The sequence below is a fragment of the Folsomia candida genome, unplaced genomic scaffold (assembly GCF_002217175.1).
Source record: "Folsomia candida strain VU population unplaced genomic scaffold, ASM221717v1 Fcan01_Sc007, whole genome shotgun sequence".
NCBI lineage: Eukaryota > Metazoa > Arthropoda > Collembola > Entomobryomorpha > Isotomidae > Folsomia > Folsomia candida.
In genome coordinates, this window is record NW_019091199.1 from 4,170,403 (window position 1) to 4,183,633 (window position 13,231).

At 40.0% G+C, this 13,231-nt stretch overlaps 1 protein-coding gene across 10 annotated transcripts in view; it reads left to right on the forward strand.

Annotated features, from left to right (window-relative positions):
• The window catches only part of LOC110852763 (ras-associated and pleckstrin homology domains-containing protein 1), a 53,137-nt gene that overhangs the window by 21,136 nt on the left and 18,770 nt on the right, over positions 1-13,231 (forward strand). For 3 of the 10 annotated variants that reach the window (XM_035853651.1, XM_035853646.1, XM_035853649.1), the window contains exon 2: positions 2,492-2,763. In XM_035853651.1, coding sequence (XP_035709544.1) covers positions 2,620-2,763 — 144 coding nt within the window. In that variant the 5' untranslated portion in view covers positions 2,492-2,619. Of the gene's footprint in view, positions 1-55; positions 468-2,051; positions 2,198-2,268; positions 2,435-2,491; positions 2,764-8,593; positions 10,142-13,231 lie in introns of those variants that run through there. The other 7 variants (XM_035853647.1, XM_035853650.1, XM_035853644.1 and 4 more) reach the window with 7 other exon arrangements.

The following is a 13,231-nucleotide window of genomic DNA, read 5'->3' on the forward strand; positions in this document are numbered from 1 at the left end:
ATGAGTGCATAACTATAACATGAGCACTCGAGTATTGCCATACATCCATTTCAGTTTATCAGGTTTTCCTGCTTCTCCCACTGTGTTGGGTTACTTATCGGTCCCAATTTTCCTGGAATGGAACCAACTGTTTTGTATAGCAGTAAAAATACGGCTCACATTACAATAATATTTAATACATACATGGAAAACTTTGTTCTTTTATTTTAGACGAGTGAATTTGCGAATAAGTGTCCACCACGAGTTATTTATTTATTGCTACAGTTCACGCTGACTAATTTATTTTGCACTGATTTATTAAGCTTGTGGAACATGCCAATTTTTGTGGTTGAATGGTTAAATTGTCGTGTCGTCAGTTTTACAGTAATTATGCACATATTGGTTTGAATAGCTATTAATTCTGTGTAAACTAGTTATAGGTTTTAACCTCTTTCGGACTACCAATTTTTAAATAAAATTTCCCTTCGGTACGATTTTTTTAAATAATTATACCTGGGAGCTCATGCTCGAACGCGTCGTTAGCTTAGCGACGTCGTAAAAATTAGCGACACATGCTCAAAATAATTTTTAGCGATGTCGGTATTGCTAAGGACACCTTTGAGCATGTGTCCTTAGCACTTGTCGTTAGTAGCGACACCGACGTATGCTCAAAACTTTGATTGTCGGTAAGACCTTGGAATTTGTCGTAAAAGTTTTCGACGCCTAAATAGCTATCGAAACGAGATAAATTTGTCGTAATTTGCTGTTAATTAGGATTCGTTCATATATTATGTAAATATTTTATGGGGGTCAAGAAGCTATTGACGATTGTTGACGAGGGATTGGGTATGTTGGTTTGCATATGTTGATGCCAACTTGGTTTTGGGCAAATTGAGTCGCTGGATTGCGAAATTCTTAATGAGTTTCCGCAACTCAGCTCAAACTCATTATTGTTCAAATCACTCATTTTGAAACGAGTCGTTTGAAATGAATTGAATGAATGAAATGAATTGACTCAAACTCAATTCAACTCATCCTCAGCAACTCATGAGTCAAATGCGTTGACTCGAACAGTTCGAGTCGAACTCATTGGCAGTCCTAATCGAGAGAGATCGAAGGAAAAAAATATAATTATGCGGCGGTTACGTGCTTATCAAAAATGAGATTTATGAATTTTTAGATAATTCGCAATTTTTTCGCAATTCGCAATTTTTCACAGTAAATTTGCTTAAAAATTAATTGGAAAATTTTTTCAAAACGATTTGTTTATAGTATAAAAATTTAGCCTTAGATTAAAATATCAAAGTTGCATTTACCCTAAAATTAATTATAGACTAATTTTAAATTTTGTACACTCAATATTAAGAGGACCTGTATTTTTGCATTTTTCTGAATACCCGTTTTAGTCCGTAACGGAATTTTCAAACAAATTTTAAGCTAAAATCTTGATTTTGTAAATTCTATAACTTTTTAAATTATGACATAATTTTAAAAACTCGAAAACATGTCTGCTCACAATGACTTCCCCATTTTACTTGAGAATTTTCTTGGATAGTTTGACAAGTTATTATAAGTGGGTTGAAATTTTATCCCACTCCTACACCTAAAATAAAGTGGTAGTAAACGTAAGAACATAACTCCTCAGTTACCAAGATCGTTGTGAACCACTCCCTTAATCGGAAATGGATTACAAATTTTAACGATTTTTTTTCGACAATGTCGTTAAACTCATAACGACAACATTTTCCGACGCCTTGACGACAAATGATGAGCATACGTCGTTATAATTTGTCGTTATTAAGGCGTCGTTAATTTACGACGTCGGTAAGTTAAGGACGCGTTCGAGCATGAGCTCCCTGATAGCAACCAATTAAAATTTCCTACCACTTTGCAAAACTCGAGTTTTTGACGAAAAACACGAAAAGTCCACTTTTTAACATTGGTCGGTATAGGGAAAATTCCAAAATTTTGGGTGAAAAATATCGAAAAAAATCCACTTTTCACCATCGAGTTTTCCAGAAAATACCGAAGAAATATTCTTTTTTTAAAGAAATTTTGGTGTCAAGGAAATTTCTGCAGTACACACATTTGTGTATTTCGTCGTGAACGGAAAAATATAATACTACACAAATGTGTGTACTTCGCCGTGAACGGAAAATACAATAACTACACAAATGTGTGTACTTCGTCGTTAAGAGGTTAATGAGAATTGTATTGGGTAAGTGTATACGAAACCCTCGTAAAATCTAGTGTTATCGTTATCGTTATCTCTGTTGCCAAATTCCTGTAGACTCGAGTAAAATATTATTGACGCGTTTGTTCTCGTGAGTTGTCCGTTGGTAGAATTATTCGCTGGGTAATTCTATCCCCCAATTTTTGTGAGGTTGGCCAGAAATTATGCGTTGATATTGATCAACATTTCAAATCAATAGAAATTTTCGAGGTGCGGTTTGAGGTCAGCATATAAATACACAGTTTTACTGATAGACATTCTATTTTACTTTATTTTCAGGTGGATTTTCCAGTCACCAACGAAGACATTCATGAGTGAATAAAGTGACAAAAAACTGGACGGGATTTTCAGTTGCGTGTATAGCATAATTTTAGTGCATTGTTGAATTACAAATTGCGACGACGACAATGGCGGACGAGGTGACGGTGGAAATTAACTACGACAGTGGATCTGACGAGTCTGATGGGGAGGAAGTCACCACTCTCAAGTCCTCAAGGGACTCGAACGCCTTGCTGGACTCATGGCTCAGAGAGCTCGACAGCTTAACCACGGTCAGCACAAAATTTGACTACTTTTTCCCATTATTTTTGCGAAATTCCATTTTTTCCATTATTACACAATGAGATTCATCGAGATGATAAGGGCTTTCACTTTGAAAAGCAATTAAAAGTCGTTATTCATTCCTCGGTCTGTCCCATGAAAAAAGCTTACGCAACTCTCCCGGGCCTGCTGGAGGAATACAATGTGGAGAAAGTGGGGGAGGAAAAAGAGTTGGTTCGTTGGTGACAGTGACATTGAATGCACGCGTCTCGCAATCTTTCTTAGTCCCTGCTCAACTTGGTCTGGTTGTGGTGCACTTGAGCGACTCCTCAGTTCTCGCAGTTGTGCGTTATGGTCGTAGTGGGAAATGAAGTTGGAAATCAAGAAGGTCCCAGAACGGAAGTGAAAGTAAAAAGTTGGCTGAGCCTGAGCAGCCGAGTGAAAGATGTTGGGGGCTGAATGCTCGAATTACTTTGGGTAATTTGATTTCGTTTCGAAATGTCAAATAATCCCGAAGGAAATGATTAATGTCCGAATAAATGATTCCGACAAAGCACAACACAAAGCGACCCTCGCGATGCGAACCCACTAAAATTTTAATCTTATTGCCCATTCAACATTTCAACTGGTTTCAAATCTCACCTTTACTTATTTGCCTTACTAACGAAGGAACTAGCAACCATTCCATTGCATGGGAGCAAATAACCATTAAAGTGTTTGGTAAGCCCAGCAAATGGAGTGAAATTGTGATATTAAAGCACAACCTGCAAATAACCATTATCGAGAAGAAGAAGAAAGGGGAAGTTTTCTCAAGATATTGTGCAACCCACCATTTCGGATTCTCAGAATTTGCAGGTGGCTCTTTATTCGTGGTATTAGCAGTAGAAATAAGGATTGGATGGAAGGAAAGGGTTGTTTTCTCTGCTGCTGCCGAGATACGCATTATTTACACGACGGCCGCTCTAGGATTATTGATGATGGTCTCGTACAACTTGTCTCCATTGCCTTCGTGGAACTGTGTGTGGCCTTTCTCGCCCTATAAGTATTCCTCCTTGTGCTGTTTGCTCACCGTCCACTGCACAACAACTAGCCAAGTTTTTGTGGAGAAATATATGCTTTCACCTGCTCCATCTTGACAGGCTTTGTGGCTGTCTTTGTGAAAAGCAGGTTTCTGGTTTGTTTATGTGCAGCAGTGCAGCGATGCAACAAAAACGCACCTCAAGGGCGAACTTGATTGCTTACATTGTGGTTTCGTTTGCTTTCTTCTCGGCTGGATGTATGCGAAGCCAAATTGTTCATTTTTGTTGGAGGAACTGTGAGAATATTGACATTCTTTTCCCTTGTCTGCTGCCATGTTCTTGCTTTACTCTCGAACACATAGTTCGTGCTATTCTTGTGGATCTGTGTGCTATTCTTGTCGAAGCAGCGATATGAGGATTGGATTGGACATTGTTCTTGTTGCATCACGGCAAATAAATAAAGTTGACACTGGCTTGACACTAATGCAGATCTATTGACGGTGTGTTGCAGTTATTGATTGCTTTTAGGGTGGGGTGCCTGACTGAGGGGCATGTTGACTGGTGGCCACCTATCTAAACCAAGAAACAAAAATAATGTTAGCTTTCTGAGCAGTTGGGGTGTGTAAATTGGCCGTTCCCTAATTTCCATCCATGTCGTGTTACATACTTGAGTTTACTTTTAGTAAATGAGACAAGTTCCGTGCATAAGCAAAAAAAAACTGAAAACTAGGTGGTACTCCTTCGTCATTTTCTTATCATAGTGCCTTTTACGTAACACGCTGTACATGCCATGGCCCGATAACCTTTATTTCAAAAGATGGAAAGTGCACATGCATTAAAACAACATGGACTTGAGCAGCGTAACCTGTGTTCCGCAGACGAGACGAACGTACATTGAACTCTGCTGCTGGGTTCAATTACTTCCGTTAAACTCGAAAGCTTAAGGAAGCAGGGAAGGCAGGATCATTACTGGATAATAGGGAAAAGTCAAAGGACAACAGACTTCTCTCTGCGATCGCATCAACCATCTGCTGTTTTCTTAACGAGCAAGGACTAGACTAGGAAGAAGAAGAAGGCCCGTGCTCCCGGTCTACAGTGCACGGGGTCTAAAATTTCAGTTCATCTGCCTGGATTATTATTATTATTATGTGTACCCACCCACCCTCACTTGTCACACCTATCATCAAAGGAAGCCTTTTAGTTTAGAGAGCTCTGGGCTGAGAGGTAGATCGACGTCGCAGCTGTCCTATACCGACCTCCACGTTTCTTCCCTCAAAACATCTCTGACTTGGGTGACGATACAGTATTGAATTTCATGGCCTCGTCCTCTTCCCCTCGCCAGCTCCTTGTTCTGCTCTTCTTATTAGTATTATTATTATTTGGAGGAAACTTTTCTAATCTTGAGTAGGGATATGTGCCATTGTAAGATTTATGTTCCACTACTGGTGTAGGATGAACTATTTCATTACCTTCTCCCGATCCTCTCCCAAGTAAAAGTCGTTTCTTGTTTTTAACATGTCTTTCACCAGCGAGTCTTAATACTGCAGCCCGTAATTGAAAACAAAGCTGGATGAGTGTACATATGGGTAAAGGCTTTATTTTTATTTGACTTTATTTCATACATTGGGCTGGGTGGCCCTCACATTATGATCTTGAAGTCGTAAAAATCAGGTCCAGATCTCTGCCTGCTTGAGCTATCAACAAAGAAATGACGAGTGTAGGACGAGAGGATGGAAATCTTGCAGATGCATAATCCACTCCAGCAGATGTTTTCGGTTTTACGCTGCATTGGGGCTCGAGCCGCAGATTAAGTTTCCAGTTTCAAAATTGAATCAGATTTGGGCCACGTCAAACTAAGGTTGGTGAAGTTTTAAACTGCAGCTACCTTGATTTCATGGGCTTCCTCAACCTAACCAACATCTGCGTCATGGGCCTCCTTCTCTAAAAGCCTGTTAAGAACAAGATGGTAATATTTTACTCCAGAGTAAAACCAAGGATCTTCATTACATCTACTGAGGCAAAAGCAAGGGCGTGTGTGTGCGTAGATAGAGACGAACATCAGAGAGATCGAACCCCTTTGTTGGACATGCACCCTTCTTCTTCAAGGCCTTCTCCTCAGATCGTGAGCTTATACACTCGACGCAAAGGCACACGCCAGGTGTGGGTTCAATTGAAGGAGATTTTTAAATTGTTCTCCAACGACAGTATGATGACGCAGCCTCTCATTATTACGTGCCACATATGTGAATATATACACGGGCTCTTTAAATTGTAAACTCAGAACGACACCATCCTGAGTCATTCTCCAAATTGTAAATTGAAGTCTTCATTGTTTCCCTTCATTTTTTTCCAAACATCTCGGAACATGCAGACTTATTACAAATCGTAGTGGTGCATTGTTCATGAGTCTGTCATTTTCTCCCTTTTAGACATTTGTATTATTCAACTTGTGTAGTTCATGGCTATCTAATGAAGAACAAAGTGCCACGTGCTGGCTCTCTTTTCAACCACGAAGTAGTTATTTCATTCTCTCCTTTCGTACATAAGTACACATGCCCTGTCTGTGTAAACCACTCAGGACACGAGTGAGATTTATATTCGGGTGGTTCAGAATTTGAGAAGTCCCCCGAGGACCAATTCGTGTTTCGGAGCTCCTTCCTTTAATTTACACCGACTGACTGGAAGAGAGCCAGACATGCACACACATTATTTGAAAACCAAGCTCTGGACTTTGGGTTGATCTGTTACTTTCATTTCATACTAAGGAACATGATACGTAATTGGAATTGTCTTTAACCGTACACTTCCAAATCAAAAGCAATAATTGTCTCTTGTAAAGGAAAACTCGCATTCGACGTGCGTGCATTGCACGGTCGTCACTCGTTATGCATACGTACATAAATACAGCATGGAAAATTTTAGTTGGAAACCGAACCGAGCTTGTCACTCTTGTGTTGACATTTGCTGCATCCCGTTAATAGCCGTGTTTTGTTCGTCCCCTATTTGTATGTAAAAATAATGCGTATGAATGAAACATTTCTTGTTAGTTTGACTCCTCTCTGGGCACAGTGACATGTGCAACCTTGTCTGTTACGATAAATGCCATATGGGATCATATCCTCCGTTGTCGGAATAAAGGGACGCTAATGACCACTCCGCATCCGTCCGCTTCTCCATCTCCGTCGCTTTTCGCCAGCTCCAGTTATCAATTCCAATGTTTCATAATGAATGCATTCGTTCATGTCACAAATGGCGATCTTGCATATATTCTCCCGTTTTGTATGAACGGGACGGGACAAAATCAACAACAAAAGTCTTGTACTTCTTTTAACTACGGATGGAAATATTTGTCAACGGGCAGACGGGTCGTCCATATTTGTACACAATGCCGCATTTTGTTTCATCAAATAAGAGCAAGGGATGATCTTGTAAAACTTGATACAATGCGACTATTATTTAGATATTTGTATATTTCCTGAATTTCAGGGTATGACTGATCTTCTTCTAAATGTATATCTATCAAAATGTTGAGAACTATACTAAATTTTGGTTATATAAGGTTAAAAGTGCTCATGTTAGGTTTATTAAAAGTTTTTATTCAATTCAGACGAGTTCTTACGTAGGAGAACTCTATTTTTCTCAGTTTTATTATCATTTGTTGTCTTACGCAATTCACACACAAGGCGCAACAATAATGGTGACACTTCTATTCAATAAAATCTACACGCGTATCTACAAATTGTAAGAGTTGAATAGGTTTCAATAATGCCAAGCCATAAAATTCTTTGATGCCATTTTATCTCCCCAGCCCATCTTTACTACCTCTAACCTTTGCATTTTTACTTTGAAACTATGTTGTTGTCATTCGTTGGGGTCGGTTGGTTGACTTGACGGATTAAATGAAAGGTGGTATTGTAAAACTGAGCGATTAGAATTTGTCTGGCCCAACCATAATCCATGCACCATGCGTGCAGCAATATTTTACAACCGTGTACTTGACGCTTGGTGAGTGACTACAATCACCAGCTCAAAAATCAAATACGAATTTTCATCTCTTCAACGCTCCTCGTGTAGCATTCAGATCTGACGGAAGTCGAAGTTGGGCTGGACGACGATGGATGATACGTTAGGGTTTTTTACTGCCACTTGTTTAACTTTGCTAACAAGAAGGTATTCAATATATGTATGAACACATTATAATAATATTCCTCTTCTGTCCTATCCACTTACAACTCACTCACTCACTCGACTACATGTTTCGAGGGATGAGGAACGGGGTGGTTGGGAGTGAAATATTTCAAATCCAGAATGATTTCATTGCACCCAATCACTGGAAGGAAGGATGGATGGATGTAGTTTAAAGTTGAGATCTGAGAGAGAGGGTAGAAGTTTTAAAGAGAGAGAGACCAAGGGGCAGATATGGAGGATAAAGCGATAAAATATCGTCCCATGCATGCTGCTATACTTGCTAAAAAACGCTTCCATCCACGATACACAGCGTCAGACTAGCTCCTATTCAATGTTACGTCCGTTTGTTGCCCCATCCATGTGGCGTATAAAAGACGTGCATACAATGGGGCTGTTCTTGGGTTGGTGTAGTGGCCCAATGGTTACAAGATGAATGTGTGAAGTAAAAGTGCATGGTTGAGGAAGATGGACGTAAAATGGGATGCTGGAGTGGTAGGGGTCCCTTCTTCCAAAGATCGGTTTAGCTAGCGTGGTTAGCTGCCCAATCCAGCTGCCCCATGTAGCAACCTTTCAGTTGATGCACCACATGCATAATTCCATCCCTTCCAAATCTCAACCATCCATTCTCATTTCTGAACCCAAGCGCGTAGGTACACGCGGACACCCTTCAGGGAACTTCAGGGATTTATTTAACCGGGATTGTTTGCCCCAGAAAAAATAGCCGGGTTTTTCAGCCAGCGAGATATTTAGCCTTGCGTTTTTGACCGGTCAGTGCATCATAACGTGACGATTGAATTGAGGAAGTTCTAAAATCCATTGGCTACTGAACTTTTGTTGTAGGAAAGTGTCGGCATTGAACAAACGCTTCATCCCGGTTGGAACCTTATTATTTATTTATTGGGAATTAATTTGTGAGTCTCGACACCACCACTTGCTTCTTCTTCTTCAAGGAGGAGGCTTCGGTTGCATAAATCACGAACGAAGCAAGAAGAAGAGGACGACGAGGGGCTAATTTTGAGTGGTTCTTCTAATGCAATAATGCAATGCAAAGTTGTTGGGATTTGGTGAACGGTTCTAAACGAGTGCACATGAAGCGAGTAAAAGCAGCAAGTTGACTTTATAGGAAGAGGAGAAGAAGAAGAATCGCATTTCGCATATAGTCGACGAGATTCTTTGCATCAGTGCAGTCATTAAATCAATACCGTATCCAAAGCAGAAATATTCAAACTGGTTGAGCGTTCAAGTGGCGTTATTAAATAGTTACTTCATATGTACGTGGATATCCCGTATTCCTCCGTGCTTACCTACAAGCTGAGCACTTCAAACTGAATGTGGGAGGTATTGCACATCAACTTTGGGATTCCTTCTCCTGACTCTTCCTCCTGACAATTTACGAGCAAACCCGTTTGATTAGATTGGCTTCGTACGGTTTAATAGTTTTGCCAAAATGAGTTTGAGATTTGAGAGGAAAACAACAAACAAACTGCGGAACACATTCAGTTGCCGAAGTCGAGTTGAGCGTGATGGACTCCTGCAACAGCCCGTGGGTGGCAGTGGTGTTGGTGGGAGTGCCCCTGACCCTGGAAAAACGTGGTCATTTCGACAAGGACGGTTTGCATGTGATTACTTGAACTTGATGGACCCTATCAGACCTGCTCCGAATCGAGGAAATAATTCTGCGGATAATCTCACGTCGTCAACCTCTAATAATAAAATGCCTCCAATCATGAGGGAAAAGAGTGGCAGTGGACTAAGGTCACTTCCGGTAGCGAGTCCGAAAGTGCCCGCCGTCTTGTCAAATCCGGATGTGCTTCACATCTCGGAAGAAGATTTGTGCCAGTGTGAGGAGGGTGTTATACGTGGCGGAGGAGTGCCTCAAATGCAGAGCAGTAATAAGCGACTTCCGCCCATTTTGAGCAATGGTGGTGCAAATGCGAGTAAGGGGCCAAGCAAGGAGAGATGTGTCAGTTTTAATTTTAACTCCGACTCCACCATGCCCATTAATCGAAGGGGTTCCTTGGCTTCTGTCAACTCGTCAAGTATTTCCTCATCGTCATATTATGCAGCTTCAACAGTCTCGTCCTCCTCCTCCCTCAGTGGGAGCAGCAATTTGTACGAAGATCTCATGGAACTGGGCTTTGGAGTTTGTGGACTCGACTCCTCGCTGGACTTTAAGGATCTGGTGAGTTGCGTAGTATTCCACGTTTTTGCATTTTTAATTGATGCATAAATATGTGGAGGAATTTGTTGGGGGTGAATCTCCAATTCCTTTCCACAGGTTCAGTCGACAGTAGGTCGTGAAATATCCTGGAGTTATCTTGACTTTTAAAAAATCCAGCTTCCTTCAACATGCACACATGTGCCAACTACTCACTCGTTATGTAGAGGGTGTTCCGGAACTAATGCAACTTTGGTCAAATGCACATATAAACTCAACGAATGAATTTTTTAAAGCGAAATTTTGGTCAGAAAGGGACAAAGGTTAAAGCTAATTAAGTTTTACTTCCAATGGTCCGTACACCCCTTCCGCCAAATTTGGAGACGTTTTTGTTGGGCGCTCACAATTAGTGCTTCGCCACTGTTTTTGGTCACCTTTTTTGAGATTTTTGACCACATGTGTTGAAATAAGTTCAAATTTTTGACTGAAGTTTTTCGATTACAATATTTTTTCTAGGATAGGAACTAAAATTTTTCAATAGGTCTTGTATTTGGCAAATTTGGGAACGTTGTTCACCTCTCCCATGTTAATTGCATTTGATCCGTTTTAAGGCGGAGCGTGATACTTTGGCTTATATTTAATTTCCAGTTTTGCATAAATGGTTTTCTTGAACGTGGGAGAGTTGTACTATGTGCAAATAAAAGCATTTTGATAATCTGAGCAGTAAATCGTCTTGTACAGGACGATCAATTTTGGTTAATTTTAATTACTTCAGGTCAAGGATTTTTTCTGCCCTCCTGCTTGCTACTTTTATTTTACTCTTGACTATATTTATAAGCTTCTAGAACCTTCTAGGATTTGATGTCCAACTTCTAAGCTTTCAAATAATGTATGGTGTTCGGTGAGAACTTCAAGTACTTCAGCGAATTTCGTTCCGACATAACAAATTTCTATCTACACGAAGTTTATTACTTTCGGGGCTGCCACACGAATGTACCGACCAGATATTTTTTGCGATTAGTCGTTTTTTGCAGCTCATACCTTAGTATAACACAACAAATCGTCACTTTTGGAATTTCTTATTTTTTAAAGTGAACACAGCTCAATTTCTTGGAGCGCGTAACCACTTTTTCGAGGTAGTGGCAGACGATGGTTGCGAGTTGCTTGGTGGTATTTGACCTCATTTTGGAACGGATAGAGATATCGACTTCTGGTTTTCGGATTCTACTAGATAAATGTGTGGACTACAATATTCACCCAATTTCGAATTTGGGGCAAATTGATACCCTTGCATATATGCATTTTACCAAAGTTGCATTACTTCCGGAACACCCTCTAGACAGACAGTCAGACTTCTGCTGGATGCTGCCAATTACGATTATGGTTGATTATGAATCTGGTTAAAAAGCAAATGAGGAGAGATTAATTGCCTCCCAAATTTGCGGCTGAACAAAATGCATCAGGCAGCGTTTGATTCATCCATTCATCCTTTCGTGACAGTGACGTCCCAAATTTGCCAGAGTCACTCGCAAATGAGATTGAATGTCTCTGATTAATTTGTCCTCCTCGCCTCCTGCTTCTCATCCTAATCAACTCAATTAATTATATGAAAACTCTTTCTGTGGAACGCCAAGAAAGCTCATCATCTACTCAAACTCGTCGTAGAGGAGATGGCTCATCATCAATACGTTGTTAGCAATCTTGTTCCCTACACATTTACGACCTGATTAATTACTCACTCCTTTGATTGCATCTCCAAAGAAGAAGAAATACATAAACAAACTCTTTCCAGCATCGAACCCTCCTCTCTGGAGTTCTCACAGTTTGACTTTTTCTGGAATCTGAGCTCAGTAGAATGAATGCCAATGAATCCTAATGATTGAACCATTTTATGGCTTGTTTTCACATGGTTTACAAGGAGAGGAAATTCAAAGTCAGTGCAGTTTATGACCAAACTTAAATATCAGCGTAGCGAAGAAACCTTTGATATAATGACATGCATACCGACCGACCCAGAACATGAAACCGATTGAATCTTGCGTTTCGTTCTCGCACACATGTACATTTACACGCTGAGGGTTATCGATAACTCTTTCTGTTCAAGTGGTTGCAGTGGTCGGAATATGTTCAAGGGTGATGAACTTTTAATTCAATCCCACACAAAAAATTATATTACAGCTATAAATCCTTGGACTCTGTTTGTTCCGAATCTCTCGTAAAAGCCATACTTGCAAGTTTACTGGGTCCCCCTCCGCCTCCTCCCTTGACTTTTCTTGTCATGCCGTGCCGAATGGATCTTGTTTGGCTTGGCAAGTGGTGTTGCTTATATTTCATGTGCACAGTATTAGATACGTATATGTACATGTATGCACACTCCATTCATCGACCTACAGAGCTCGAACGATCTCACCATAATAATATTATTTATTTCCTTCTTGAGCTGAAGGTGGTGGTGAAAAGGGTTTTATGACTCTCTGATCATTTTAATGCAGTTTTGTATAATTTTATGTTGTCTGTGTGTGGTGAGAACAAGTAATGTTTTGCGTAATGTGTGTGCGTTGTGAGATGCACAATTTTCCACGATCCATGTTTCGTGTCAAAGGGAAGTTACCATTTAGTCATTTAACCATTAGCATTACGACGTACGAAACACTGCAATTTAGATTTTTACAGTCTCCATCAAATTGGAGGGGAGTTTGTGATAACGGTGAAAGGTTGGCCATTGTAGATAATTATTTCGATGTAAAATACACAAAATTCAACGGTAAAGTGCTTTCTTCCCTCGAATCTTGATTTGTTCAATTTTATCCTTTGAGATCCGAGCGTATTATTCATAACATGGGAAGAAAGGTGAAGTCGATTGAAAGTCCAGTTGCACTTACTGCGTACATTCTTCAATGTAACATACTCGCGTTGCGTATAATCAGTGATCACTGCTCACGATTTCCTTGTTCTCTTTTCACGTTCAGTAAATATTTGAACAACAACTTCATTTCAATCCTTTCACCAAAGGTTTAAAAAAAGCATAATCACGAATAGAGTTAATTTTGCTCAAAAAATACTTTTGTAATCTAAATCCTCCATTATATCTGGCAGAATAATAGTACTTAATAA